The sequence below is a fragment of the Ostrinia nubilalis genome, chromosome 25 (assembly GCF_963855985.1).
Source record: "Ostrinia nubilalis chromosome 25, ilOstNubi1.1, whole genome shotgun sequence".
Lineage (NCBI taxonomy): Eukaryota > Metazoa > Arthropoda > Insecta > Lepidoptera > Crambidae > Ostrinia > Ostrinia nubilalis.
Window position 1 is genome coordinate 5898830 of NC_087112.1, and position 26978 is coordinate 5925807.

A 26978-nucleotide genomic window follows, 5' to 3' on the forward strand; every position below is an offset into this window, starting at 1 on the left:
TGCCCAGATTAAGCCCGCTGCCCATATCGGATTAAGGGCAAGCGTTCATACAGATTGCGTTGATATTTTGGTTTTATTTCACATTGGCCGAAAAAAGTTCATTTACATAAGCACCTGCATGGTCAGAGAAATAAAAATCAACTCACTTTTTCCGTGAAAATAGCAAGTTTGGTTTTAATTTTCCACAACACCGCAAATAACAAAATGTAGAGTTGAGAGCCGAACTTTAGTATTTAGCTCTACTATAGTAATAACTAAGTAAACTAATTCTTATTCCATCCAGCTCTTAAAAACTCCACTGATCGCAAGATTTGTAGCATTTTTCAAGCTCCTCAAATAACTTTACCGCCAAAGACTGCGAATGAATTCTGCACATCACTAAAAACTTCTTTCCGCATTTTGAATTCAAAAATCGAATGCCACAGAACGTGAGAAAGGTTCCAATGTCCCAATGTCTTGTTGTCGTTAAAAAACGGTAATGTGATTAAATGGGGGCAGACACGATGCGCGCCGGCGCTTAGTAATACAAACAGATCGCGTGAATCACCCTTAAGGGCTGCCAACATCACAAAACCACCTTGGGATCATTAAGAACTACCGAATAGTTAAAAATGGTGATGAGCGAGATGATTGTTGTGTCTGCAAAATATCATCGTCTTTTTTTACAGTTATAAATACATAACGTATTATGTCTGAAACAGTTTATAGTTGTACATCTTGCTGTTATACAGATTATGCTTATTCTGTGACACAGAGAACTAACATATAATAACATTACTCGTTTTATTTCATTTCATCACTTTTCTGGCAATATCAACTGTTTTATCTGTTATAAGAAAAATTTAATACATTGAATTACTTTTAAAATATTTTCTCTAAATAAGGTAATAAATAAATTAAATCCCGAAGCTAATTAATGAGCCATTTCCAAGAAACGGGAAAACGTGACATATTTAAATAAACGGTCCAATTAAGATATCGCGAGAATGAATTATGCCCTCCAAAAGTAGGAAGTTAATTATTAAATTTTAAAAGGAATGCTCTTTTATACTATTATGGTTCTTGACAGTTATTTGAGCAATAAAAATTTTTTTTAAGCAAATTACAAATCATAACCTAGTGAAAAATAGTAGTAGTAATATATTTTCAAGAAACAACGAATCTTTTTGAGGTCGCCGAAAAATACCGTTTTATCTTGTAAAAAAAATATTGTTTATGTAAAGTCTATTAAAATCTGCGCATAGAATAAAGCGTGCATCATTTATTTATTAAATTAATTATAGAAACAAAACTTTAGATTAAATCGAAAAGTTAAAAAAAGAGCACCGAATTCCCGCGAAGCCTTTTAACCCGGCCAAATTAAGAAGTTTTCCATTTGCAGGATGAGCAGGGGTGATGGATGGTCTTTCAACAAAACGGTCGCCGTTGTAACAAACAAACATACTCAGAAAGTCAGAGAAGTCTATGAATGTAATGAAGATAAAATTATCAAGCCTACCCCGAACTTTTCTTTATTTCAGTAGGACTAAATATTATTTAGACTCAACTATCGCTGTAAAAAAAATATCAAACATATTTTTTCGATGTCTAACTGGTACATACGTAGGTACCAACTTTAAAATACAAAGAAATATACGCCAATAGATACCTGTCGATAACGAATGTCACTTTGTCTATAGGCTCTATAATTTTCCAAAGCAAACCTACCGGTACTGCACCACCTGTGATTACGTCGTATGTGGATTTTTCCTGCTCGCTTCATTAGAAGCGCCATGTCAGTGCCAAGCGACGTTCCCCGAAACGTGATCGCATCGTTCTGGCAACTGCAGGTGAGAAAAAAATCGTCGAAATATATTTCCGACGATTGCGAATAAAGAAACGAAAACTGAACTGAGTCTAGTTATGAAAGTGGTTATAGGACAATCCATTGAGTCACTTCAAAATAAACTTCAGTCTGGATTTTTAAATATTTTTTTCCAAAAACTACAAAATGCACTTGACACGATGATATTGTTAAGTAACTCAGAGAAGGAACTGTTGTGACAATAAAGAAAAGTTAAAAGAGTTAATTAATAACATCAGTGCAGCAGTGGTTTAACTGAATAGAGAGCACCGGATACATTCTCCCAAACCTAACAATTAAGTGTGCTTTTTGCATACGTATAACATTATATGCCTTTGCCTGCAAGCTTTAATTAAAAAAAATAAAAAGATCATAAGAAAAGAAAGGCAAGGAAATAAAAACGCAAGTGGTGGTTACCGGTCTAATAGCGCAGGCGCGGCAAGAGAGCGTGACGTCTCGAACGCGACTCGATCGAATTTGAATCGAGAACGGTCGCACTGGCTGGCGATAATGAATTCATTTTAATTTTCAGCTAGTGCGATTATTCAACCAGTGTTCCTGAATAATTTCAGGAAAGTGTTTTTAATTCGAAGTTTAAACTTTTTTGAATCGGAAAAATAATTCAAAATTGGAATGCCAATTTTGAAATTTTATTCTTAAAGGGGGCATCTGTTGATACAAAAGAAAGATGCTTAGGTACTATCTTTATTAAACAAAACTCTGGTATATTTTTGTTATCAATTGATATTACATTATCAAATTAGGCTTAGTAATGATCTTAGTAGTCTAGACAGACAGATGATAGACTGTAACAACAAATGTTTCAGTAACGTTAGACAGTAAATTGCTCAAAAAAGAAACTAAACCGCTAAGATATCTAATTTAAAACCAATTACCGAACCATTCAAGTCCGTGTAAAAACAATTAACAATTATAAACAATTCATTAGTAACTAGTACTACGTGGTTGCTATCACTGAATCAATAAACCTTGTTATTGTTTTGCAAGCAGTTATCTAACAAGAATGTATTTACTACTGGCCTACTCATCGTTAATGTCTTGGCAAAACACCAATCAATATGAAAGAAACAAGCTACGTGATGAAACGCATGCGGTATTTTTTCATCAAAGGATTCTGATGGAATTTAATATTGCTACGTTTAATTTGAAGTAATAAAAAGTTTAGAGATTGATGCTCTTGACTCCAGCAATTTCTCTAACAGAAGTCAGAAATCCAGGCTGTAAGTAGGGCACCGTTGATATTCCAGGTAAAGCAGACAGATGATATTTTATTGGTTACGCGGATTCAACAAGAGCAAGACTCTTGTGGGACCGACGACATCTTAAAGGTAGCAGGAAGGCGCTGGATGCAGGCCGCTACTAATCAGGCAACATGGAAAGCATTGGGGGAGGCCTATGTTTAGCAGTGGACGTCCTATAGCTGAGACGATGATGTTGATGAAGACTCTTGGGACGTTCAAGATTGAATGTGCACTCAATACGTCTTGAATCAATTCTTCAGTTTGAGTCAAGCTTTGAGCGTCATTTCAGATGACTCTATGTATCTTAGTCATAAATTCTGTCCTGTGATTAGTCCAAATGTTACTTCAACCAATCCAAATCCTCAATCTATGTATGCTTGAGATTGGATTGAATTTCCTACTCACTGATTAACCACGAAATCTCAGAAACTGTAACACCTACAAACTTGAAATTTGACAGATGTTCCTTATAGGGTGTAGACATCCGTTAAGAATGGATTTTACTAAACTCCACCCCTAAGGGGGTAAAACGGTGTCCACGCGTACAAAGTCGCGGGCGATCGCTAGTGTTTAATAATGAAGTCGATTAAAAACTGTATAATTAGTCTAGGTACACACTATTACAGACTGTAAATACAGCCGTAATAAGCCAATTATTTCGCGAAATCATCCATGGCAGTTCAATCCATAGAGATTAATGTTAATGACGTGCAGCGGACATGTTTGAATGGCATGCAAAGCAGCGGCGTTATGCTAACAGGCTATGCCGATGTAATGAGCTGTGTTCAGTATCCATCCTGATTGCTTTGGGTGATATATTTATGGATTTGGGATTACGTTGAAATCGCATTGTCCCTTTATTAAGGCTGGGTTGCACCATCTTACTCTGACTTTGACAAACGTCAAAAATCTATCAAACTCCATACAAAATGCACCGGTTATTGTCATAGTTACCGTTAGTTAGGTGGTGCAACTCGGCCTAAGTCTCCCCTCTCTAACTCTCGTTTGTTTTAGCCAAATGACGTCACAGCTGGACAAAGCCCTCCCCCAAAGATATCTACAACGACCGGTCGCACTCTCTCTTTATTTAGGCTTGATAGTTTACACGTTGGTCTAGTTACTTCTTCTTTTTTGCAACTGAAGAATTAACTCAATTCATACCAATTGCATAGAGAGCAATAAGTTATGTGGAGACCTTGCTAGAGCTTTTTGAGACAGCACGCGAGTGAGAGAGTCGTTCGCATAGTGCCCCCAACAGCCTTTTTCAGCGGGTAGCTCTCTGCAGGAAACCTTTAGTTGACCTCCCATGCCAAAAAATTAAGGCTAACCGTAAATAATATTATAAATGCGAAAGTAACTCTGTCTGTCTCTCTTTCACGCCAAAACCACTGAACCGATTTTGATAAAATTTGGATAGAGATAATTTGAGGACATAGGATAGTTTTTATCCCGGTTTTTGAAACAGGGACGCGCGCGATAAAGTTTTTCTGTGACAGACAAAATTCCACGCGGGCGAAGCCGCGGGCGGAAAGCCAGTTTTTAATATAATAAGAAAGTAAACGGGCTAGGGGCTGTAATCATAATATAACAGAACTCCTCATCCTTGCATTCCAATTCCGAACCTATTTGAGTTTGGAACTCCCGCGAGCATCCCCAATTTCCCAATCGCTCGAAACAATCACACATCGACAATTATCGAGCAAACAATTACAGTCAGTTTAAGCCGGCTGCACACGATACCTACAAAATAGTGTCGGCAATTACTTTGTTAAAAACCTTAGATTAATAAAACCTAGATGGATAGTCTTCATACAAACGCTTCGTCAAGAGTGAGGCAAAAATCTTATGTCATTAGTGTCAATTTTGTTGGGGAGTGTAGACAGTGAAGGCGATTTTCCCGAAAGTAGGGAAATTTTTAATACGTTTTTAATTATTTTATAATTAACAAAAACAAAACGCATCATGTACTTACTTATTTATTGAATTCAAAGTACCTACCTAATAACAATAAGATAAATCGACTTAAAAGTCTCGATTTCATAAAAAAGGAAGTGTATTTGTACGGCGAACAATTGGGAAATAAATTTTCTTGTTACTGGTATCATTCCCGTATTTAATTTTTGAAAGCCAAATTCAAGCAAAATACGCGTCGAATTGTAGTACTTACTTATGAAATGTAACACTGGTCACTTTCTTTCGTTTTTCTGATGTATTTTAGACACCCTTTCACAGCACAAACCGTTTTAATTAATTAAAATTCGTCGGACGTGTTTACCATTTTTTCACTTTGACAGTTCATGTGACGTTTACGGGTAAGCCGTGCCGGCTCCCTAAAAACTGCCTCACCTTTCTTGCACTGACTATCTATCTAGGCTTTATTAATCTAAGTTAAAAACTATCTAGATCCACACGGTCTTCGATCAACAGTACCAGCCAGATATCGAGTCCGCGCAAAAATTACGTCTCCGGAAATAAGAGCGCACTTGAGAAGTGATTTCTTTTACTGTAATGAATCTCTTTTTTCATCTGGCATCAATTTAATTTCATATTTTGTAGTCTTTAAAATTCCCATTTTCATCCCGCGAACTATGAGTTGGCGTTATTTAAATAAGAATACCTCTCAAGTGCGCTGTTATTTCGCGAGACGTAATTTTTGCCAACCAATATCTGAGGTGGGATTGTGTAAAGCAATCGTAATCATTTGACAGTTCATAACGTACGATAAAGTCAGTTAAACAAAGCGTTTGACAGAATAATTGGTTGTAATAACTGGTTGGTATTGTTAATCGAAGTACACGGTGGTTTCAGGAGTATTGGGACCAACGTTTGTACCAACGTGTGGCGCCGGCCTTAAAGCACACTGGCGAATTGCCGCGGTACGGAACACGTGTCGCCCACAAGTGGGTCAATACATTATTTATAGGCCTCACACGTCATCGCCACGTAATACGTCGGCCGGACAGGTCGTGATCTTTCCCAGTGACGTGGAAGAGTTAAAACGAGAGTTTAAGCGAGAAAAAGAGGTTAAAGTTCGTAAAACCCTTAAATCCTCTTTTCTAATTTTATTTTTTAGTCCGGTAAGCGCTGACACTGCTAAACAATGAATGAAACTCGTCACTATTGAAGTTAGGAAATGTGCAGTCCACGCCGAAAACTGCCGTAGCGATCGTCATTTTGCTTACAAACGCTTCCAAGCGCTTTTTCCCGCCAAACACACCCATTGTCTCGTCCATCCGTTCCATAACGTTTTTTAAATTAAATTCACATGCACAATCACTTCTAAAATATAAAGAAGGCTATATATATAAGTCTACTAAAACTCCCTCAGTTCTATTTATTTGTAACATCAAGAAGAAAGAAATAAATGCAAGAATCATACACAAGACCGCGTCTGAAGTCTGGACTGAAGAATCCATTAGTTCTCATAAATAAAACCTACAACATTATACAGTATTAGAAATTGGAAATTTGATCGAATCGAAAGTGAAGTGTTTACAATTCAAACAGCTGTATTGCTGCAGAATTATTTTTGTAAATATATTCCTAGTATTCGCTACCACAACTAGTAACTTCTGTCCAAAATTTGTTACAATACCTACATCATCATCAGTTCATTAAGTCTTTACTGCAGGAGCACGACCCTCTCTAATTCACAAGAACCAAATTGGGGATTTGGCCTGTATGTACTCCCCACGCTGGCCAGACGGGCTGGGGAGGCCTACATCTTAATACAAAACGGTCCCCACACACTGATTTAACTAGCTACTGATCTAGGAAGAGAAACAAAACAACGAAATAATTTGCAACTTCATTCACAACTTCAGTTTGTTGATTACTTTAGCTGTCTCAAACAAAAAGATCTTCAAAACAAAAGAAATTTAGAACCAAAACTGCAACAACAACAATGCAAACTATGTTTCAGCCAAACAGACAATACAGCACGTTATACTTACACATTTTTGTTGAAAAATCGCACTTATTACCATAAAATAAAATACTCTAAAGCTGCTTTATCCTAAGTCCGTAGACAAGACAAGATAGATCATTCTGGAACTAACAAAGTCGTTATGAATAAAACTAGTGTTCCATCCACGCCTTCTAATTACGTTTACATACAAAGCGGCTATTTATTATAATGTGTCTTGCTTGAGTCAGCCTTCTCTCCTAGTCTTTAATTTTACTCGTAGTATAATTTCTAAATTGTAATAATGCGAAAAAGATTTTGATTTAAATTTAAGTACCTAAAACAGTACCTTCTTATACCCAAGATAGCATAAGACATAGGACTCTTCATTTTGTGACACCTACATAACATGCTTCAGTATTTACCTTGATGTGCTGTCTTTAACTCTTTAGTACCTATCACAGACGAACACAGGGGATATCTTAAGGACAATAAAACCCTAAATCAAGAATTAGGTAACTCACAAGAAATTGGAGCAGACCCAAAAGATATAAACAAGGATTATTTAACAAAAGCGTAAATCACAGTTCTTTATGATTATAGGTGTACCAGAATCTCATGGCAAATAGGGAAAATAAACTTTGTTGAGAGCAATACTGGGGAAATTGGAATAAACGATCTTGATACTGTTTAATTTTTTACTTTTATGACTTTAATATTAATGAACATGAAGTACGAATATAGGTACATTTTAGGTAGGTATGTGATACCGTGTATGAAGAATGTTGTTATACATCGGGTTTTTAACATAGGAAAATGTATTGAAAAATAAATAAATCGTATATTACTTTAAGTAACTAATTTTATTATGCATCGTATTTTTAACTTATCACTTCATTCAGAACTAGAAAACGATTCTAAGAACTCCACTCGCATTTCTTGTTCTTCAATAGATGATCAAGATAAAGAGGTAGGTATTGTAAATAAATTTCTCTTGCAGCATTTCAATGCAGAAGTTTCCTGATGTTAAAAACACTATATTTCTCTGAATGGGATTAAAATGTATACCAAAACTAAAAAGAAGGTGAAGTTTTTTTTTAAATCGATCAAGAAATGTCTGGAAAATTAATTATTTAAATTACCTACATATTTTCGCGTGGAATTGAAACAGGCAGTGCCGTTTTTTTTTATAAAAGGCCAGGTCTGGGATATTTAAAAAAAGAGTTACAAAATTTTACTAAGAAAGAATCTTGAGTGACCCCAGCTGAAAAATTAAAAACTGCTAGATTTAAAAAAATATGGATCTGTCAACAGCACTGGATCAGGGGTGATTTACTGTTTGTACTCCGAATGACTGTCGTGAATACACCGATCAAAATGGCGCGAATAGTTATGCGCAACTTTAGGGCCCTGTAACTTCTTTATTTGTAGAGATATTTTCATGATTCTTTTACAATTATAAGTTTTATAGCCTGACCAGGAACATAAAAACCCTCGCCATGTTGCGGAAAACTAATGGTACTAATTTCTTTTAATGGCAACAGTAACTGAAAACTTCATTGACATGTCACCTTGCATGTCAGTCTATTGCTGTCAAAGTGTAAACAAACTTTATTTTAAATGTGCGCAATTGGTTTTATGAATTAAATTGCTAAAATATTTTTATAGTCGTGAAAGAAAAGTGGTTCACAATGTGTTAAAGTATTTGTCGAAGAGAAATACTAAGGGTTCGGACAATATTTTCATTGAATAATGTTTCCGACAAAGGTTGTCAAATTGAGTGACATGTTTATCGTATAGTACAGTCCACTATGAAAATTAGCTGTGGTTTGTTTCAACTACCTATTTTAAAATTTTTTGTCACTTTCTAACTGTTGAATTTTATGGGATTGGGAAAGAAGTACCGAGTTTGAAACGTTCATGAGCAGACATTGCAGTTGAATATTCAAGTTCTGAATTTGATTATTGATGAATAATAAAATAAATTCTACTAGCTCGATTGATGATTTCATTTAATTTATTTAAATCAGGTTACCTATAATAATATTTTTTCGTTAATTTATGAAAATATCAAATTAGCCCGTAATCCTGAATCCTGATACATAAAGTTAGCCTATTAATTTAACACAGGTACGACTGTACTCAGTGTTGCACTATCAAATGCAATTGACGCGCCTCTATGCCAGGGTTTTTATGTTCCTGGTCAGGCTATACTTATATTTATTTCAAGTTTATTTAAAAGAAAAAAAATGGAAACTTCTCCATTATTCAATCTTGCTTGATGAAATCTTTTTCAATTTTCTTTACCTGGTCATAACATTTTGACCATTCCTCTGCACCAATTATTGAGATATACCTGAAAACCCCGATAAAGCAGCTAAGTAAGAATAATATAAAACATAACCCTCCTTCTGACTCAGTTGGGTAATAAACTAAATGTATCAAAACATTTCAGTCCAACTTACTGTCAACTCGACGACGCGCTTTAGAATCAAAGATTGACTTTGAATTATGCCTTATTTTACAATTCACATTGAAAACAATATGACTTGCTTGAGCTTTTTCGACTTTTTCACAAAAATAACAAATAGTCAAGAAGAGATTACAAAATTTTTGCAGCGGCTGACAGATTTCATAATTTTCTTTGACAGGTGACAATTAAACCATAGACAATTGCCATATGAAAAACACACTTTTCCAATATTTTTGTTTGCCATGAGATTCTGGTACACCTATACTCTAATTGCTCGCGTGTCATAGACAACGGAGTTTTTGTGGTTTGTTTATGGTTGTTGTAAAAGTGACACGATGCAGTAAAATTCGATCCATTTGCAGTCATATTTAGGAGTAGCTCGGACATAAATCAGTAAGCAGCTAGTAATTTTAGATCATAAAATCATAATGTTTAAATCGATCTAGGTATTGATATTGATCCACCTAATCTCAAACTAAGGCTAAGCAATGAACTAAAAGTGGTGGTATGGCATAGTTAGACCAATCCCCATGAGACCCGATAAAATTCTCATGTACATCACTAATATTTGCTGCAGAATTCGAACCACAAGTTTGAAGCCTCACACTCCGGTCATCTTCCTCCAATTTCTAAGTTGTAACATGACGTTATTTTCAATGCCAACGCCAAGCCACGCCCATTCGATTATGTGAATGACACAAAAATCAAAACAAATCGAGGTTTACACACCTCTCGGCGATGTCCCGCGAAAAGCATTGTTTTTGTTGGTTACATCATTTTCGTTGACAACAGGCCAACTGTCGTGCGCGAAAATTACAAACAATTTGTGAAGACCGATGAATGGTCATGAATTCAGCCACAACACTAATTAGTACTTAGTACAGTAGGTCTAGAGAGGCCTTAGTAACCAACATTCAGATAATGGGCAGTCCACTATGCTGTTGTTGCGGACCGACGACCTCATAAAGGTAGCAGGAAGGTGCTGGATGCAGGCCGGTACCAACCGGTCAATATGGGCATCATTGGAGGAGGCTTAAGTTCAGTGGCCATCTTATTGCTGATATGATTATGATGATGACTGATGTTATACGTTGGGTCTCAGGTTTTTTTTTTATTCAGCTACTGCCATCTACCTTCTTAAGGGTCTTGATTCTTCTCAAATCACTATGACCATTCTGTCACATTTTACAGTTGGAGAAATACACCTACCAAACCTATCATCAGTAGGTGATATTTCGCAAGCCTAGAAAAGTATAGTAATGACAATAGCAAACCTTATCTTTGACTACTGCCATAGATGTCAGCCACTACGGTTCACGTTACAATGATTAAAATCAGCAGTTATCAGTAAGATCACCTCTGTCAAGGAAAGACAGGCGTCACGACTAGCTGACGACATGATAAATCAATAAATCATAGTATCGTTTTGGGAGATAGTGCGTAACTTATAGGGTTCCTCAAAAAATTAATGATATTTTGATGATACGAAGAGATTTTAAATTGAAACTCAAATATTTTCTGAACGCCGAAGTAAAAATCAATAAACAAGTTTCCCTCTTTGCAGAAGTAATCACAGTTCCACACACAGGGCATCACGTTCGTAACATCTGGTCCACACGATATATTTGAATGCAAACTTTCTGTTCACTCTAGCGTGCGAACATAATTGAGTCAACAAACAAAAACTATGCGAAAGCCGAAAATATCGGTGAACAACTAGAGGCAACAATTTAACGAATGAGTGCCGAATTCGGTTTTCGGAGAAATTCCGTTGGGTTTTGCGAATGTCACTTTTGACTTTCCACCTTGACTTTGAGGTAACCCTTGATCTAAAGTTGGTGTTACTTACGTACATGGTTACTTAAATGTACAAATAAGCTCACAGTTGGTAAGTCAAAGTCAAAATTTCTTGAACTCGGAGTAAATGAGATACAGTAAATGAAACTACATGAAATATACAGTAAATGAGAACTCTAAAAGCGAGAATATCAAAAAAAGTATTAATTTGCTATTGGATTGCAATTACAAATCAGTGTCCCTTAATAATTATGTCAGTCTGTAAAACGCCTAATCCCAGCGACCATAGTCATGATTTAAAGATAAAGAAATTTAAAGTGGACCACACTTCAGCATTTTTCATTGAGTGATAAATTAAAGCAGTCAGTATTGTTACGAAAGACGTTACACAATACTCCAAAACTAGATCAGTGTGAATCCTTTACACATTCTTTGATTTTAGTTACGCGAGTAAATATAGAACGCTTGTGTATACTGTGAATCAATTTATCGCCCCAACTTCGCGGTCAAAGACACAGTCCAATACTTTAATAGACCATTTGGAGTTATTATTAAACCAAACTATTTGTGTACCAGCATAAGTCCTTGTAACGATCTGGTCTTTTGAGTCCTACTTCTTGGCGATAAAGTTCCAAATTATGGGGACGTGAAATTTGAGGTTATTTACGATCAAGAAATTGTACAACATTTTAGACCTTAAGATGACGGTGGTAAGGCAGTTGAAGAGGCCGTTGTTGCAACAAACGCTGCGTTCGCGCATGACGTCAATGCAGTGAGTGCATCCGCTTGGATTCGAGTTGCACTTAACGACTAAACAACATTAAGGAGGTTGTAAAACGTGTAGTTGAAACTTGTTGGTTTGCATGCGATTTTCAACGACGAAGTATTGTAAAAATGATATTAGTTCTATAACAAACATGTGAAAAAATTACGATTATTTAATATACCCAGGATTCGTACCTAAATCTCATTGGCATAATAATATCTTACTATAAATTCTACCAGAGTCTGAAGATAAACATGAATCTACACATAGAAATAGATTTAAATCTGCGATTAAATTAACTGTAGTCGATAATTTGGTATTAAAACAAAAATGTATAGGATTTTAAACAAAATCATTAAAATAAAGACCAGTTTTCTCAGAAGAGAAGGCACAAAGGGGATGAATACACTGCGATCAAGAATGGTCGAATTTCTTAGGATTCTTATTTCAGTATAACCTGTTATTAAGAGGAAAATTATTATGCCAATATTTTATGCAACCATAAAGCAATTAAATGATTACTGGAACAAATAATTAAAACACAGAATTTAATTAACTACCTAGTGTTTATGGGATTTACCTAATCTCTTTGGGATTTTAGATTTCTTGTCTTCATCCTTCCTTATTACTTGCTGTCCCTGCAAACTTATCCTCTTTACCATTATTTCTTGAAATTATAAACAGTTTCATATAGTTCTAGCTATTGACTGGTTTTTAATCAATATTAATTTCGCTAGTTCTAGGTAATAATGCTTTGTTAGTTAATCAATGTTCATTTCGCTTCGATGAAAGAAAGAATCAGTGTTTAAAACTGTAATATGACTAACATTATCCCCTGTAATATTACGAGTACTTTAAACAGTGTTTGAACTAAAACTGAAGCACTATTAATCTCCTGTATCAGGTATCCATAATTCCGCACAAGTTTAAAGTTAAACAACAGTTTAACTGGAAGTTCAACACGTTCAAACTCACCTATATTACCAAGTTTCTAGTGAACTCCGCAAACGCTTCCCAGTGTATATTTATACCTGAATCATATACGACTCACGCACCTTTTGATGTAACATAGATTGATTCACGGACTATTCTGCTGAGTATCTTCAGCAGTTATGGTCGAATAATGGTTCTGAAATAGCCTAAAATAGCACAAAGATGTAAAACGCGAATGGATAAGCTCTCTTTTGTAAAAGCTGTAAATTCGCAAATCAAGACCATGGACGCCAAATTGATGAATTACTTGAAATTGATCAATTTTGATGCCAAATCAAATCAAATAATTTATTTTCCATTATTTTTAGTTTACTGTGAAAATTGTTATAAATTATCGTCAAATATTTCTTCCAGTCTTCTAATGCGCCTTAATTTCATAATTTAATAACGTAAACCTTAAAAAATTATGACATCAATTGTCTACAATTTTCACCTACCGTTTATCCTCTCTCTAAGTCTGGAAGAGATAGCTTCCTAGCGATAAGACCGCCTAAATTGTCCCACTTACCGAAAATGAGGTCAAAGTCAAATTCAGTTTCAAATGAAATTAAAACTAACAAAATCATAGACGTCATTTCGGAACAAACTACTATCATTTCACGGCTGTCGATTTAAGACGGCGCGGGCATCATACTAATCATTGCATCTTATGTACTAGGTATTAGGGGCTATTTTACAACAAAAATGAGTCTTATGAGCTGTCGATTATACCAATTACTAGTTATAAGTACACTTTCTAGATGCAAGATTGACGACCACTAAGATGGAATCTTGTGCGTAACTGCGTACTTACTAAATGAGTACGCGTCGCATTGCTCTTGATGTTCAGGACCGTGGATTATGGCATTAGACTCATTGATATTATCTGGGTCACTAATACTCTATTGAAAGAAAGAAAGAATGACACCTTTTCACGATCTAACTACCTGGCCAATAGTTTTTGTAAATCAGAGAAATTCATAAGTCTATCTCAAACTCTCTCAGTTAATTCTATTTTATATACTCATATCTCTTCATTGATAAATAAATATATTATTCAAATCCAAACTAGTACACATATGGGCCCTTTTTAGGGCACTTACTACACGTCCCGAATAAAGCTTACCCTAACGTGCATAAATACTCGTACTATAGCCATAATTAAAATGCCATGGCAGTAATATTTAAAAAACCTCAATAGGTACCTAAGTATGTTGCTAGTGAGCTCCATACATTATGTCAGTTTAGAGATCCCTTGTTACTGCTTTTCAAGTGAATTAGATGTCCTAATGGCCTGAAACGCCTAAATGGTCAAACCCAGTCGACACGAAACCGAAACGAGAATTAAGCTGAACACACTAGACCGTTTTAGACGGTGTTCCCCGAACTATGTTACGCGCCCCTCAAAATACTGCTAAGTGGAAGAGGTGAGCTTCCTCAAGCGCCCTCTTTGCCATCCTATAAATATGAAGCTGAAACACGTAAGCTTCAGTCGTGCAGGAACGCCCGGGAAGACAACCGTGCCAATTCCGAACGCTACAGAGTGACAACGTGTTACGATACGCTACGCGATCTTTGATTTGTAATTTGTGACTTGTGTTGTGCAGTGCAAGATTCAATAATGTTGGACCGGTCCATCCTTGGTGGCAGTTGGGAGAGCGTGGTAGGTTCCTTTTTTAAATTTCAAATTTAAACTTTTTTTATAGTTTGTATAAATGGCCAGTGCTAGAAGTTAAAATTTTAAATTAACTCATTAGGTAATCAAAAACAAGGGCCATTGTTCGCTCCAAACATAAATAATACGAGCAACTACATAATTAAAATACAGATTAAGAAAATAGGCGTGAGAAACGTCATAAACAAGCCGATCCCACCCATTTAATATGGTCACAGTGTTACGCAAAGTGCATGGCCAGTAATACGCTTAAAAGGCAAGTGACTTGTCTATGGTCGCTGTCATTGAACTGTGGCGCGTGCGTGCTGTTTGAATATGGAACGTTCTTTTTGTGGTAAAGCTCTTGACATTGCGTTCCGATTCACGGTTAAGACTTACATGTAATACCTTCCTTATAAGAAGTCGTAGGAGAATTTTATTTCGTAACCGACTGAGAGTCACGATAGTTAATAACTAAGCTAAGCCTGCTTTAATGCGGCTAATCAAAAGGTCACTAGACAGATATTGTGAAAGAGGTTCTAATTGCAACCTTGAATCAGCATAATGCATTTTTTCTGCAGATCATTATTAAAAACTATTGATTCAATAAAATGTTAAAATCCTGATTTAAAAATTTAACTTCGAATATTGTATTTGGTTAAGAAAAAAAATTAGAAAGTGTCAGCTTATCTTTTAAAAAAACTAATCGTCACAAGCCGATAATGGTATATCGATTTGATGATTTACCGGTTTCACAACTTGTCATATTCGCGTACCGGTTTGACGCGATGTCGTACTTTCACCACATAATGACAGGCGTATAAAGGGATTACAGATTTCAAATTGGTTTATTTAGTGTTGCTTAATGTAGATTTAAATTGCTTTTAAACATTTTCAAAGAATGGAGGTTACTTCCTTTAAAAAATCTATTAAAATTTTTACTCGTCTTATGCCCAAAATGATATTTACTGTTAAAAGGTTATTTACAGTTACATGCATTAACTAAACAAAAGCTTTTGCTGTTTATATCGACAAAGAACTGCTTTGAATCTATGTAAATTTCAATCACTGCTTCTATGTTTAAATTACGAAAAAAATGTTCGATCAATGGCGTCAATTCTTTCCGTACCCGTTGCTAACCGATTCATTTTAGTTCCAAACCGTCAAAAAAGGTTTCATGCCCTTTTTGTTCGAAAATTCGAAATTTAAACTGTTCAAAACTTTTTGGAGTGCGTTAAAAAGTCAAGAGATGAGGTAACCAAGTTCACGACACGTCCGATGTTGCAACAGGCGTCTGTCATTCCGGTTTATTTCGAAAGCCGACTCCGACCGGTATCTGATAAAGACAAATGACGTATTAAAACCGAAACAGATTATAAACGGTACAGCTTTAGATGGATTATTCGATTTTAAAGAGCTGTTATAATTTCTATTTAGAACTAGTAGTGTTGTCTTTTAAAAAACATAAATCATCAGTAATTTTTTAACTTCATTTTTTGTTTCCGCATGATCATTAAATAGTAGAAATGACAAATATTTACAAATAGCATGAATCAAAAACATAATTCACAGACTGCTTTCTCTACAGTGATGAATGCCACCCTTCCCTGCTATTTACAATGTCGTCAAAAGAAAAAATTTGACATTTATATTGTAAATGCTCACATTAACATCAATTTGTCAAGTTGCGAAATTGTGTCTTTTAAATCGTACCTTATTCATCACCGTTTGTACGGTGTGTGAGATTCACGATGTTTTATATTAAAACACATAATTTGATATGTTTACGGTGTTGAGGTATTACGAATGTGGGTCAGTGTTTTTAAAACAGGAGTTACCGTCTTTTATTGTGATGCTGTCAGCTGTTATTAAAGTGACATAACATTTACCCCAAAATAACATAGTAGCAACATCGCGTACTTTATTGAATTCTTAATTAAATTTTAACTTAAAATTTCATCATAATTGAACTTTAGAACAACACGTCACAGTTCATTACCCGAAAAAAAATATAGCGATGTGCAATACATTAAAAAAAAAGATTACTCATTGAGAAAAAACTGAGAAGTTAGGAAAAAATTCGCGTGGGATAATGTGAGTCACCACAAAGGTCGCGTTCACTAACCATACGTAGAGTTTATAAATAAACGGTTTTTAATTGTCACAGATTTCCAATCGGTTATCAACCTCCGGACCGAATGTCACATCCCTAAATAGGACGCTATATTTGAATTGGGTATAGACAATCGATTGACAGCTGATATAAATAAACACGTTATTTATTTATTTAACCTCACTGACTTTTATAGAGCTCTTTTACGCTCCAAAGTCAACCCTTCTAGTACTTTCTTTTGTAAAATAAAATTTCCTGTGTGAAGGGAAACTTCTAGTCTAACCATTATAATTAATTACTTCGGAACTGAGCAGGACGTGTGGACTAATGCCATAGCTGTAAATTCATTTTAAAAAGTGTGCCACAGTAACTGTGTGACTGAGTACCTAAGTAATATTTTTTGCGCGGGTCTCGCACATTATGAGCTAACGGTAAACTAAGCAATATAATCGAAAATAAACTTTGCCTCAATGACAGACAGTTCTCTTAAAAAGCTAGGTAAAAATCAATATCATAATTAATGTTGGCATTTCTGACCTTACCCCATCTGTAGGTCGCGGTATACTTTCAGCACGAAAACTATCGTTAAACCGTAATAGAATTGCATTGAGTCTTCTAGGTATTGTCCGAAATAGCCGCGACAAATTTAACCGTTGTTATCACCTTCATTCTATAATAACGTCCAGGAGTAACGCAAAGTATGCATAGAGACAGAAATACTATACGCATCTTAGTGTTACAACATGGTGTAGGGTTGCCATGGTTGACTTTTTACGGACTTGTAAGGCCAAATATTGTCTTGTCCGGCCTGTCCGGCTTTTGTTAGGCTTTTTATGTGGCTGGCGCGTGGCGTGCCAATCGAAAGTCGAGAGAGAATTCGAAGATGATAGTTCTCACTAATCGCACCCCCTGTTAAAAACCACTAGCTATTAAAAAAGGTATGTCCGGTTTTAATAGTAAAATGTCTGACCAAATGAAGCACAGAGTCCGGCTTTTGTTTTTGGACCTGGCAACCCTAACATGGTGGTCTGAAATAGGACACGGAGCGGGCGCATCGTGAGAATAGTATGGACTCACCAAGACCAACCGGCAAAGTAAATTACCTGAAAAAAAAGCACAAGGTTAGCAATGTTTTGCAGATTCAAATTCACAATTTTAATTAGACCGTGTTAACTAAGTCTATTTCGGATGACCCATTTTTGTCGACCCGAATTCGCAGTGCGCTTTTTTAACGCGAACACATTAAAAAATAACGTTACACAATCGAGCTGTCAAAACAAACTAACAGATTCGCCGTGTCACTGAAATATTCTTTCCAAGGTGTAACAGTTTGGGTTTCAAGAATTCAAGTGAAGATTTATTATTAGTTTTGTTTTAAAAATAGAAACGCTTTGGAGTTAGAATATTTTTAGAATGGGTTTAATTTAGAAAAAAACATACAGCCAAGGTAATTAATGCTGACAACTGACAAGCATTTAAGTCTCATCTCAATGTACGCTTACTTCATTTTATTTAAAAAAAAAAGGTTTTACTTAATCTTACAAATAACAAGATAAGAATTTAAGTTTTATATTTTCGAACGAAACGACAGAGAAGAATTAAATAATTTACTAAATAGGTAATATCCATAGAGTTCTAACGTTTGACGCGCCACACCATGTTCTAATGAATTCCAATAATAAACGCACTATTTCTGTGTGACCTATTATCTGACCAGTGCTGGACTGGCATTGTGGAATTTTAAGAAAAACATAAAAATATTGCACAATATGAGCGAGCTGTAACGATATAACCGTTGCGCAAGACGAAAGTCGTTAAACCCAAGAGCTTTTGGTACTTCAAAAAGATTTATAAACAAAACACCTCCCTTTTCAAAAGATGGAATATATAAATTACGTATAATCCGGCCCTTATCTCTGACTTGTTTATGATACGCTCATTATCAGGAGTGCATAAATTTTGTATCAGATAATACGTGAGAACTTTTAGAAATTAAAACTCGAGTGCGCATATAAAATGCTCAAAGAGAATTAATTGGCCCGGACGCTCGCCGATGGTAAAGAAAATAAACACGACAGATACAAACAAGATTATTAAACGGCAGAACTCTAATTTTCCGAGAAAACCTTGATCAAAAAAGTACAGTTAACTATTATTCTTATTCTACATAAACTTCCTTGACAGTTCACGGTTATACTCGTAACTACCAGTCTTGCCCTGCCAAGTAGTGGAACATATGGCCGCCTCGACAGGTGGCGTCAGACATCTGGGCACCACGAAGGGCTCGGATGACGAACTAGAGAGGGACGGCTGCTAATGCACCCTGTGACAGAAAGGGACAGCCGTCAGCCCTGCCACAAAGCCGCGAACTATTTATAATAGATTTACAGCCACTTAAAATAATCTGGGATATCTCAATGTTTACGAAATCTTTGATGCTGATCGTTTGTTCTCTCGTTCCAGGTGTCGAGAGACGACTACGAGATCGACTACAGCCCGAGTCCTAGAGGGTCTCCTTTGAAGGACACCTCCAACATCCAAGATGAGCAGTTCTGCATCAGCCGCCACAACCCTAACAAGACGTTCCGTAGGGAATCCGTCATCGCTTCATGGAAAAGTCTGAAGAAGGAGCGTGAGCAGGCTTTGGGGAAGAGGATAATCTACGTCGATGCTGACAATTATCAGGATTACTACGGCAGGAATAAGGTGAAGAGGTGCAAGAGCGAAAGGACACCCGGTGTGACCGTGAAGGTTCCCAAGAAGGTCAAAAGGACGTACTCTGTGTTGTACAGATATGACCCCAATGAGGAGAAGGTCGTTAAGGAGTATAAGTACCAGTTGCCGAAGGATTCTGAGCCATCTGAGGTGTCTGAGAACGTGTTCTACAGCCCTCCACTGCAGAAGTCTTATTCGGAGCCCTTCCTGAGGGCCGAAACGACCCCCAAGAAGAAGGTCAAGCGGTCCTTCACAACCCTCCTCAACATCAAGACGAAATTCCTCAACATCTTTTCGTCGAAAAGTTAAGATTACAATTTAGATTTAAGTATATAATTTGCTCAAGCTAGTGCATTTTTGGCGTCGTTTACATTTGATAGAATCAATTCGCCTCAAGTCTAGTCAAAATTTTACTAATTGGACGTAAAATTTCAAAACAAGGTATTGTAGATTCCAAACAATACCATTGCTTAATTAATATGAACAAAAGATTTTGGATGTGTAAACGATCTTAATTAGGTATACAATTAAGTATAGCTTTATTAATCAATGTATAATCGTACCAAATGTATTTCATATCAATATTAGAGGTAATTAGGTTAATGACAAGCAATATTCGTTTTTTTATTTGTGATACTGTTGTGTGTTGTGATATTATGAGTTGTATAATAGTTTCGGAGTTGTATATCCAAATCTATACAATTTTAGATAACCACATATTATTAAGTTGTTCAAAACATGTATTAGTATATTTTGGGGTACAAAATGTTTCCTCATAAGTCATTATAATTGTTTATATTTTTGTATAAAATATGAATTAATTAATAATCTAAGTTTTGTAACGTTGGCATGCACCTACTGATTGGAAAAGCTACTAATTTTTTAATTAAAATTAATACGTTGTTTCCGTGAAATGCAATTCAGTAAAATTAGCAGATAATTTATGAAATAATGAATACGTGTCTTTATTCTTTTGAAATAATAAAAAGAATAAAAGACCTTGTTATTTTACACTTTAAAGTAAAGCAGCCAACCAATTTAGTATTATTACTCCACAAATAATAATTTATTGTATTTATTTTGTAATTAAATAAATATCAATGATTTCTTTTTTTAAAGTAATGGTATTAAAAGGGTTTTTATCATTTTCATTAATGATAACAAATCTGATTTCTAACACTTTAGTGGAGTATTAAGTACCTACCTACAGCCAATAGGTACTGTAACTGTACTTTATAGTAAATCGTACCTTATTATAGGTACAATTAATTTAATCATTAATATTTTTAATAAATGAAGTACATACAATGACCTTTTTAAATTAACATAATACGTGTTAACCACCACAATAGATTAATTTTTATTCAGTACATAATGTATGTTTAATTAAAACAATAAAACCTCTAGATTTCTGTCAGCTAGTGTACAATTTGTATTTAATTTTGTACGTGACATTGACGAATAATTATAATTTGTATTATGTATGTTAAAAATAAGACATTATGAGGGAACATAATTATGAACATTCTCATATTCATAGACTGTCATTCAAAACCTTTGTCGGTCATGTAAAAATGATATCAATTTCGCAGAGTAACATTATTTAACTGATAAATAATGTTATTGATTTTATACTACTACTAATAACTTGGATATACATTTTTATTGCCACTTTACTTCGGAAAGAAAAATGAAAATCATAATAATCACCTGATACAAATCTATTGTTTGTCAAAAAAGGTACTTTTTTTTTCTTTTAGTCAAAGATAAATGACTACAGCCAATATAATATATATTTAAAATAATTCACAAAATAAGCAAAGGAATAAACTAACCAAAGCTTTGATATTTAGATTGATAAACTTCAATCTACATTAATATAATTTACTGGTTTCATTCCTATTGTGTAAGATATTATAAAATTTGTAAGATATTTTTAAGTAAGTTTATATTTTACTATTACCTAAATTGTTAAGAAGATGAAGTAATACTGGAAAATAGCATAAATTATAAACTGTATTATGATACAACAGCTAGAAATAAATTAATATACGGTTTGACATAATAGAGTTTTATTATAAAACACTTATGTAATTACTGAAATTACTTGTTAATGTAAAGTTATAATTATAAAAATAACTCTTTCCTGTAAAATGTAAGACCGTTTTCACACCAAATATAAAGTGAAAAAGCGCCTATCAAGAGCCTAATTACAAATGAGAGACTTTAATGAATCGATATCAGAATACCCAGTGACCTCTACCTCTCGTCTTCCAAAGAAATTAATAGTGTTATAATTATAACAGTATTATAACAATAACAATAGCACCCCGCATCCATTGTTGATTGTGACATTTGATAACGTGATACGACACTATTGTGACGTATCATGCGGGAGAGATAATGGAGGGATCGAGGGTTTCATATTGGGGTCCCTTGATAAGATGAGAGCTTGTTTCAGTAAAAGACTAGGAATTTACTGTAAAGGACTATTGAAAAACTGTTTCTGTAAGACCTTTTGACGTATTCCACTTGAGCACCCGCCCAAATAGCACCTGCACGAATAGCACCTATCGATATTTTGGGCAGGTGCTCTTGCCTAACAAAATTAGCAGCTAGCACTAGGCTGCTGTTGTAGGTGCTCTAAGTGGAATAGGCCAGGTGCTATTCATAGTGCTATTTGGGTGGGTGCTCAAAGTGGAATACGTCGACCTTTTTTGTAGACGTGCTTTTATTTCTTACTTACAGTCTGCCCGCAGTAGTTTTGTCTGTCCAAAGGCTTTGTTCATTTGGTCCTTTTACCATCAGTCTGAGTTCTGTCTAAATCGGTTCAGCTGTTTTGTATATTCATAATAATCAATCAGGTCATTTAGTGTCCACTGCAAGAAGACGACCATCTCTAATTTCATCATCATCATTATTTCAGCCATATGACGTCCACTGCTGAACATAGGCCTCCCCCAATGATTTCCATTTGATCGATTGGTAGCGGCCTGCGTCCGGCGCCTTCTAATTTACCAGAAGCAAAAGGAAAGATTTGTCTTATACTCCCAAAGTCCCAATGTTGGTCAAACTTGTGTAGATTTGCCGGAATAAATAAATACAAAGAAAAACAACATGTTATTGTTGTAACAACTTTATTATCTTTAAAGAGCTGTTATTTTGACATTACGAGCACTTCAATTAAATTTATTGCTAATTTAATTTCATGATTGAAATACACAAAATGAATCTGCTGATTTCTAACAGGCAATCTGTATTGTAGATATAAAAAACCAAACAACAAATTGCCCTAAAACATCGAAGCGTGTAATACCCCCGTGTTACGAGGTGTGAAAACCATAATACGCACACATTAGAAGTAACTACATCGTTATCTTAAATTTCCTTACCCTAATATTATTAGGGATGACCGAATAAATGGATTATCGATCTTTAAAAAATGTCGACCTTAGACAATCGATTCGATATTTTCAGAATTTTGAAAGAATCATGAAATGTTTCCATTCTGCATCTAAACATCTAGTGAACTTGCGTTCCTGCCTCTATGTAGTAACATCAATTGAATATGAAAAAGATATTTTTTTCTAGTAAAATAACACAATTGAAATCTAAAAGTAACAAATATGTATAAAGGTAACTAAGTATTATGATTTATTACATTTTTCCCGAATGTCGAATTCGGGTAAGAGCGATCTTTATGATAAATGTCTGTCTTCGATAAATCTTTTGATTTATCATCGATTCCATTCCAAAATTGGGAGTCACTCGCCATCCCTAGTGATACAGTTACCGTTGCTAAGTGCAACACCGTTGTTGTTCCTGAATAAACAAAGGATTAACATGCAAACCCACATTGCGGCCCGAATATCGACAGGGCACGGCATGATAACGATATCCTGAACGACCCGCTTTGGGGTAGACAGACAACCCTAAAGTAAAAGCGTATTGGGGGTCTACTCAGCAAGATTTCGATATCGACTCTACCTGTCTCTTTCACAAAATCAGCAAGCCGCTATGAGCGAAAGGATGGTGCGATTGAATGAAAATATTTTTCCAGAATAGTCCCTCTTTTATTCGTATTGTGTACTTATTAGTATTCGAAGTACATTAAAGGTTAGTGGGACAAGAAAATTAGATAAGTTAGGAAAATTACTAATAAAAAATGATGCCAAAATTATTTTAAATATAATGGAAAGAAAGATAACACAAAATTGTCCCATTAAAAAGCTCCAATCTGTGGAAGAATAAATTAATTATTAATACGAATTTTATGTTTAACCTAGAACTTAGATTCAATTTAATTAGTCTCAAATTAAGACTTCATTTAGCTAGAACAATCATGAAATGGGAATAAATGAATATTCATCTAGCTTTCTCTGTTTTAGGTGTACCTACATATTTATATCCCCGTATTTACAAATATTACTATGAGGTCTCACAGTGCTCGTGGACGCACAGGGTCGCACTCGAACCAATCACAGAGCTCTATTCAACGCTGTGCGTTCGATTTGCTGCTTCACGTTTGTGAATACGGGTGTGAAGATTCCGTGAGATTTCATTAGGAAATATTGATATTTTAGTACTGGTTCTGTTCTCCGTTGTTTTCTTATCCTTTTTGCAAGGGGTTTGGTTATAAATACGGGGCACTGAAACCGTATTTATAATACCAGATGACTCACAAGGAAGTCTAACTTGGGAGTGTAACACATATTTAATGATTCCGTTGAAACGAATTAGAATGAACATTGTGGTTAATGTTAAATTTAATATTAAATGTAATGAAACCGACAAATCGGTTATTACGCTTGATGTTAATGTTTTTATGTGTGACATAAACGAGTGTGCTGAAGTTGCTTTTTAATGGGCTACAGTTGATGAAAGATGACGTGGAAACAGAGGCGGCGTAAGGCGTGGGCGACGTGGGCCACCGCCTACGGCCTCGCGGTACAAGAGGCCTCGCGCATCAAAAATTTTGAAAAAATGTATATATGTCAACGTGAAATTGTGATCTCTGTCAGTTTATAATATAACGCGTTAGATTGTAAACTAACAGTGGGTTGGGTTAGGTTAGGTTAGATTGTAATTTAACTACGTCAGACTATAATCTGACGGAATTCACAATTTTACGGTGACATATACAAGGTGGAGATGACAATATCACAATACGACAATAAATGCAAACATTGACTATTAAATATAAATTCTTGATAGCTAAACAATGTAGTTAAAAATAAAAATATATTTTTTTCCAAACAAATTCAGCCATAATCAGACACAAAATTAAGCAACAACACGGTTTTAAGTGACGAACATTATTCTTTGGCGCAATATTCCTTTAAAAATAATCACTGAATCAAGAAATCAGAAACTGTCAATGTACATAGACCTTTGACCCTTTTTTTTTATTATTTCATAAAATCCGTCTTTAGGTCGCCACAGAACAAGGCCTCGCGAAATCTGGCTTGCCCACATCAAATTTAGGTCTTGCCCCGCCTCTGCGTGGAAATTACCATCAGATGGCGCTGTGGTAGGTACAGTTAGCATCAAATAGCTAGTGACACCCAAAGTGGCCAAAAAGATAGAAAGACAACAACCTAATTCCAATTGTAGCAGACGTGTTGCGAACTTTTTGGCTACTTTGGGTGTCACCAACTATCTGACGGTGACTGTACATCAGAACATATTTTTGTTACAAAGTCACACTTATTATTACAAGTATTACAACTATTGATGTGCACATCAAGACTGCAGTCAATACGTGAATGCACTTTGAACGCAACGACTCGCATGTCTTATGGAGACGTATTTTTGAACCACTAATTCGCACAAAAAATGGCATTTCGACCATGTAACTTGCCACTGTATTTTTGATATGTTTTCGTTCGTACTACGGCTACAAGACAACGTATTAACATCCTTAAATAGATGCACATAAAGTTCAATAGCATGACGACTTCAAACCAACCGCTCCTTCGATTGCCCTTTTATTTCACTACCTCTTCAACCGTAAAGCAGCAAATCAAATAAACAAACCACGAAACAGGATATGAACCTTTTTGAAAACGCCTGTATTTCAAAAGACATTGAGTTCAAAATGCAATGAAAGTAACTGTTCTGGAATGCGCCTAAATTGCACAAAGCTCGTATTTCTTGAGGGGTAGAGTTGGGAATTGATTGCGGGATTGCGGCGGGTTCGGAATTAAACGTTGCTTGCGTGGCAGGGTTGTCAACTGGCGAATATTCAGAGAAGACAAAATAAATAGCTGGAAATTCAATGTAAATGTTAGAACGAATGATGAAAACATTGGATTGAGAAGCTTGAGTACACAGACCAGTATAAATATTAAGACAAGGAAAGATGTAAAAGATACAACAAGATTAACTGCCAATCATTCAAGTACGATACCATGAAAGAAACAACACAAAATGTAATCCAAAGACAATCAATAGAATGCATACCATATTAACCCACAATAAATACATTTCAGTCAATAGGAATTGCAGAAAGTGACAGTTTGTAATAAAGAATTTCATACCTATAATAATTATGTAATTTAGTTTTTTATTCGGTGCAGTAACTAGTAAGAGTGGTATCTTTGAATCAATATCACTATCATTCGAAATTCCCTCATCATCCATCATCATCATGCCAGCCATAGGACGTCCACTGCTGAACATAGGCCTCCCCTAATGCTTTCCACATTGATCGATTGGTAGCGGCCTGCATTCGAAATTCCCTAACTAGCAGTAATTCGTATGCGATAATTCTAGATTTCCATCGTTTCAAGAATACCTCTCCAAATAACACTAGAAACGTTGACAGCCTTATTCCTTGGTTCCGTGGGAACAGGGGACACGCTTCAGGTCCGAAGGTGGAATGAATAAACAATGCCCACGGAACCCTAATGGGATAGGCTGGGTTCCACGAGACGTCCCCAAAAGGCTTGGAGATTGACCTCCATTACCGAGGAATAGGTTACCATAGCTTTGTTAGAGAACTGAAACCACGTTGAAAATACACTGGTCTGCAAAACTTAGTTTCACACTTTTTAAATTGCAATATTATTTAAATACACAAGATATTATACTTTAGAAATATAAAGGATTTGAAAAGAATTGTATTACTATAGTTACAAAGTAACTTGGTAAAATATTATGCTATTCAATGTTTTTTTATTTTAAATCGCTAACTTCTATAGCTTAGAAGAAATTGAAATATTAGTGTATTAGTTTTACAAGGTTTTTTATTTTGTCTATGTGGAGCTTAATTTTTTTGTAAAGACAGAATTTTGATAAGTTTTTATACATAGAGCTTTGCTGCGTGAGTTTCATTTTGTCACAGGACTCACATTTATCGTTGCTACTAGTTCTTCCTTTTGAAAGCCTTGTAATAACATTCCAGCTGTTACACCTACATTAGCCGTCAGCTTTAAAAATTCAAATTTCCATTGCAGCAACGCATATAAAATAGTGTAG

At 35.3% G+C, this 26978-nt stretch overlaps 2 protein-coding genes and 1 long non-coding RNA gene across 3 annotated transcripts in view; 2 read left to right on the forward strand and 1 right to left on the reverse strand.

Moving 5' to 3' along the window:
• LOC135084187 (uncharacterized) overlaps nt 1-26978 on the forward strand; it is a 151826-nt gene that overhangs the window by 33900 nt on the left and 90948 nt on the right. The gene's annotated exons all lie outside the window — the stretch shown is intronic.
• Nucleotides 1-26978, reverse strand: part of LOC135084178 (dual specificity tyrosine-phosphorylation-regulated kinase 2) — a 208166-nt gene that overhangs the window by 21449 nt on the left and 159739 nt on the right. The window lies entirely within an intron of this gene.
• On the forward strand, nt 14521-21564 carry LOC135084279 (uncharacterized). The gene is made up of 2 exons (XM_063979069.1): nt 14521-14680; nt 19248-21564. The coding sequence occupies exons 1-2, from the start codon at nt 14639-14641 to the stop codon at nt 19806-19808; spliced, it is 603 nt and encodes a 200-aa protein (XP_063835139.1). The 5' UTR covers nt 14521-14638; the 3' UTR covers nt 19809-21564.